Below are 5,358 nucleotides of genomic sequence, written 5' to 3'. Positions count from 1 at the left end.
TTTTTCTTTTTAAGTAATTTTAAAACTTTTATATATTACCAAGCACGTGGTAATCTTATGCTGTTACGATGTAATAAGAGCGTTTCCGAATTCAGGACTCAGGAGTCACAGCCAATCTAACGGAAGAGTCTGGGCTGAGCCCCAGAGGTCAGATAATAGGAGGCTGCACAACGGTGCGTTTCAGTGCTTCGGTTGAAACAAGGAAAGAAATGTGGTGAGTAGGTATTGTCAATTATTAATTAAAGTAATTACAGGAAAAAAACACTCTTTTAGTACCACTGACAGTATTAGCCACTATTTTTTTAACTAAAGGCCGCCCAGAGGAGGATCTCCCAGTGTCATGTTCATAGTACGTGTCTACGTGCCCATTGCCTTCTGACCAATCTCTCTCTCTCTCTCTCTCTCCTCACCTCTCTCTCTCTGGCTGTGCGCTCTGCTTTGCCCTACTGTCCACTTTTTTCTTTAATTCTCTCCTTCTTGGCCTTGCTTTTACTTTTCTTCCTCACTATTTTATTTGTAACTTTCGCCAGAAAATTTGCTCCTTTTCCTCTCCTCTTCATCTTTTTCCCTGTCCCTCCAAACTTTGGTGTTCTTGTGAATCCGCTTTCTTCCTTTCTTCAGTGCTTGAATTGGAGTTGCTTTCACTCTCACGAGCCTAAAATGCCAGCCACTTCTAACCAGATTCCCCGAATTTATGGGCTCTTGTGTTCCCATCTGATGAAACCCACTTCCAGATTCTTACTTTCCTGATAAAAATTTGAGAATCCGAACGACCTCCGTAACTTCCACCGGTTCTTTCAGCAAAATGCAACTTGACTGGGGGCTTCAGCTCTGCTGCTAACGGCTATTTATGAGCTCCCATGAAACCCATTGCTCTCGTTCAGCTTCATTTCAGGTGATTACTCTGCCAAAGTATTTCCTTGTTACTGCACATCATATGTTACTCGTAACTCAGCTAGCTTGTAGATCTGGATCAGTTGGGTAACAGTTATGGATGCTGACTTCTGGGTTTCAAACTTAGATTTGGGGTCGACATTGTGGGCCTGGTTCCCTGAATTAGCTTTGGGGAACTTTCTTTTGTTTATTTCTTGGCTTAATTTTGTGTTGGAATAGTTGGGGACTGGTTGGTCTTTAGGATCTGAACGTAATTGTAAAGAAAGTGTTTTTGGTATATTTTTTCTGAAGGAGATTGGGTTGTTCAACGACTCTGATTCTCTCATCTGCTGGTTTCCTTCATAATCAATCAATGCGTGTGAAGAAAATTTGTGCTTCTTTTGGCTCATTCTTTTCTTTGTAGTGATTCAGGTTACTTTCGTGTTGGGAAAAAAAAAATCAGGAAGAAAGCTTGCATTGGTTTGTAGTTAGCTAGATAACTATTTATTCAGAGGATAAACTGGAGAAATATATGCTCGAGTTTTCTGTCCCGGTTAAAACAGTTTGCAAAGAAAGACGAAACCTAAACGTACCTACTTCTACGACTACAGTTTACATTAGATGCTATCCTCGAGTTATCGTTCAACAATTTTTCTTCATCTTTTCTAGCAGCTGGATTCACGCGTTGAGTAAATTCTATCCTCTACTCACGCTTGAGCTATCTTTCAAAAAAGAGAGAAGTATATTTTACTAATTTGGGTAAATTTCTTGGTGGATCTCATTTAAGACGTTCATATCTCTGGTGGTTGAAAAAGGTGTAAAAGATGAAAGTGCGCCCATTGAACACCACTAAGCTTTTTCCCCTTTTCCATTACCATTGTGTAATGTTTTCTTAATTATTCAAGCAAGCCTTCATGTATCATAATTCAGCTGCACAGTTCAATTCATTTGGATGCTGCTCTCATCTCTCTCTCTCTCTCTCTCTCTCTCTTTTTGTGGTGTGAGATTTGATGCTAACCATTAATGTATTGGGAGTCATTCATTTTCTACGTTGTCATTATTTTAATTCAATCTAGGTTGGTCATATGTGACTCACTTCTTCATCCTGCCCATTTCTTACTTGAATTTGTGATTGTGCTTCTAAACCAGGAACATGAAGTTCGGTGGAGGTTACTCAATTTAATTTGCAGGTTCTGTGAGTTATAGTGAACAACTCTCCATGAAGTTCTATTCAACTTCATTGCAACCTTTCCTTTTGGGTATGGTCATTCTTTTTCCTCTGGCTATTGCTGACTTAAATTCAGATAAGCAAGCCCTTCTTACTTTTGCCAATGCTATCCCCCATCGCCGGCACCTTAAGTGGGATCCATCCACCTCTGTCTGTAAGTCTTGGGTTGGCATCACTTGCAATCCAAATGGCACTCACGTTGTTTCTGTCAGGCTCCCTGGGATTGGACTTGTTGGATCCATCCCGACTAATACACTTGGAAAGCTTGACAACCTTAGAACTATAAGCCTTCGATCCAACCTAGTCAGTGGAAGTTTACCTGCTGATATTACTTCTCTTCCTTCTCTTCAGTATCTCTACCTCCAGCACAATAACCTTTCAGGTGATATACCTGCCTCATTTTCATCCCAACTAAATGTACTTGATCTGTCTTATAATTCTTTCACCGGTGTAATTCCAGAGACATTACAAAATTTAACAGGACTGACTAGATTATACCTGCAGAACAACACCCTTTCTGGACCGATACCTGATCTCAATGCCCCTAAGCTCAAGCTTTTGAACTTAAGTTACAACCAATTGAATGGCTCTATCCCGACTGCTCTTCAGAAATTTCCTAATTCATCCTTTGAAGGGAATTCTCACTTATGTGGGAAACCTCTAAAACCTTGCTTTCTGTCCCCCCCACTCCTCCTCCAGCCACACCATTGGCTCCAGGAAAACAAAGCTCCAAAAATAAATTAAGTAAAGTAGCTATCATTGCAATCGCTGTTGGAGGAGCTGTTCTGCTGTTACTTATAGCTCTTGTTATTCTTCTCTGCTGTTTAAAAAAGAAAGATGATGGAAGATCCAGTGTAATTAAAGGGAAGGGTCCTAGTGCTGGGAGGGGTGAGAAGCCAAAAGAAGAGTTTGGCAGTGGGGTGCAAGAACCGGAGAAAAACAAGCTGGTTTTCTTTGAGGGCTGTTCTTATAATTTTGATCTTGAGGATTTGCTAAGAGCTTCAGCTGAAGTCCTGGGAAAGGGTAGCTATGGTACTGCATATAAGGCTGTATTGGAGGAGTCTACTACTGTTGTGGTGAAAAGGTTGAAAGAAGTAGTGGTGGGGAAGAGAGACTTCGAACAGCAGATGGAGACTGTGGGAAGGGTTGGCCAGCATCCAAATGTTGTACCCCTTCGTGCTTATTATTACTCAAAGGATGAGAAGCTTTTAGTCTATGACTATATCCCAGGGGGCAACCTGTCGACCCTATTACATGGTATGCATTTCTGATAACCTTAATTTCTCTTTATTCCTGTGTTATCATTCCTTTTTCTTGTTATTTTCTGTGAGCTTAAAGAGAAAGTTTGTCCTCCAAATCTTTTGCATCAACAAATCAGTACTAACAGAGTACAGTTGGAATCAGTGCTGGATAAATGCTATGACTGTCAAAGAGGAACACAGTAAATGTAAATTACTTCTGGGAAAATTGATTTATAAAATATGTTGCGATAGCACTTCTGCAAACATTGTTGAGTCACATATATGGTCTGGTATCTTTCCAATGCTGCTGACCTTTATACCGCATTATTTTGAATTATTTTTCTCTACAGTGCACAGGGACTTTACATAATGAGATTTCATACCAATTTGCTTGTGTCTTATCTATTTGCATGGAAGGATTGGCTTAATACATGTGTGTGCTTTTTAAGTGATCACTGTAGAATTCAGAGTCCATACAAGAAATGGTGCAACATTGTGAGTCACTTGGGTGGATGTCTGCAAGAAGACTGCTTATAAAGTTTCCTAAATGTATTTCCTGATCATTTGATTTATAATGTGCCATTTTATGATGGATTTTCACTCTCAAATTCTTGCCTGCTGCAACAAAGATAGCAGTAAAATAGTCTTGCGCCACACACCCCCCCCCCAAAAAAAAAAACAAAGAAAAAAGGCTATCTGACCTCTAATCTGGAGTGGCACAAAATTTGTATGCACAGAAAGGAATAATATTATCTATCTTTATTCAAGCTAAAAAATAAGTGCTTGCATTTCCTTGAGGATTTTGTAGAGGCTGATGTGGTTTTTCTGCAATAAAAAATACATATGCTATCCCTTTATTACTGATGATGACAATTTGATGACAGGTAGCAGGTCAGGTGGAAGAGCTCCGTTAGATTGGGATTCCCGACTGAAGGTCTCCCTAGGAGCTGCCCGAGGAATTGCCCACATACATTCTGTTGGGGGTCCAAAATTCACTCATGGAAATATCAAGTCCTCAAATGTCCTCATCCAAGATAATGAAGCCTGCATTTCTGATTTTGGCTTGACCCCACTCATGAATGTTCCAGCAGCCCCCTCCAGAGCTGCAGGTTATCGTGCTCCCGAGGTGATCGAGACACGTAAACACACTCATAAATCAGATGTGTACAGCTTTGGTGTCCTCCTCCTGGAAATGCTTACAGGGAAAGCACCTCTCCAGTCACCAGGCCGTGATGATATGGTTGATCTCCCTAGATGGGTTCACTCTGTTGTTAGGGAGGAATGGACAGCTGAGGTTTTTGATGTGGAGCTAATGAGGTATCAAAACATCGAAGAAGAAATGGTTCAGATGTTGCAAATTGCCATGGCATGTGTGGCAAAGGTGCCGGATATGCGACCTACCATGGATGAAGTAGTGAGAATGATCGAAGAGATCCGGCAATCTGACTCAGAGAACCGGCCATCTTCGGAAGAGAATAAATCCAAGGACTCCAACGTTCAAACTCCATAAATTACTTTCTGGTGTTCCTTGGTGGTTCCAAACAAAATTGATTTCTAGACATTCGTTACTTAGGAAGCTACATTGAGTGGTATATAAGTGTGGGTGCTTACTCAGGTTTCTAAGTTGTATCCAAACCTTTCCTGTCCAATTGTGCATTATTTATTTTTCTTCGCTGACGGAGTTCCTTGGGGTGTTCTGTTCAAAATGTAGGTTTTTCCCCTTGTCTTTTCATGATTTCTTGTAACATCATGGGTTTAATTGATGATCTTCATTCTCGCAAACCACCTTTGATTGTTGTTTTGTTGGCCCTTTAGGGATAAGCTTTTCGCACAATCTCGTGATGGAAAACGCTGAGAAGAAAATCAACATCTTGTTCTTTTGATGACACTGTACAAGTACGTTGATTGGTTTAGAATTACAGGGAGGAGATCCAGAGTACCTTCATTTCAAATCTTGCTTGCTTCACCTTTGACAAGAAGCCCCACGAACAAATCATTGAATCTGAATAGTAATCC

At 40.6% G+C, this 5,358-nt stretch overlaps 1 protein-coding gene across 1 annotated transcript; it reads left to right on the top strand.

Annotated features, from left to right (window-relative positions):
* Positions 1-398: 398 nt before the first annotated feature.
* Positions 399-5,124, top strand: LOC129318492 (probable inactive receptor kinase At5g58300). Its single transcript, XM_054963295.1, is given in 4 exon segments — positions 399-895; positions 2,023-2,788; positions 2,791-3,358; positions 4,227-5,124. Coding segments are annotated over 3 exon segments (1,890 nt in total). The 5' UTR covers positions 399-895; positions 2,023-2,092; the 3' UTR covers positions 4,853-5,124.
* Positions 5,125-5,358: the final 234 nt, after the last annotated feature.

The sequence above is a fragment of the Prosopis cineraria genome, unplaced genomic scaffold (genome assembly GCF_029017545.1).
Source record: "Prosopis cineraria cultivar Desert tree isolate PC_DT_omini unplaced genomic scaffold, ASM2901754v1 PC8, whole genome shotgun sequence".
NCBI classification, from domain to species: Eukaryota; Viridiplantae; Streptophyta; class Magnoliopsida; order Fabales; family Fabaceae; genus Prosopis; species Prosopis cineraria.
The sequence above is the reverse complement of the archived record's forward strand: the minus strand, read 5'-3'. Positions and strand labels throughout refer to the sequence as shown.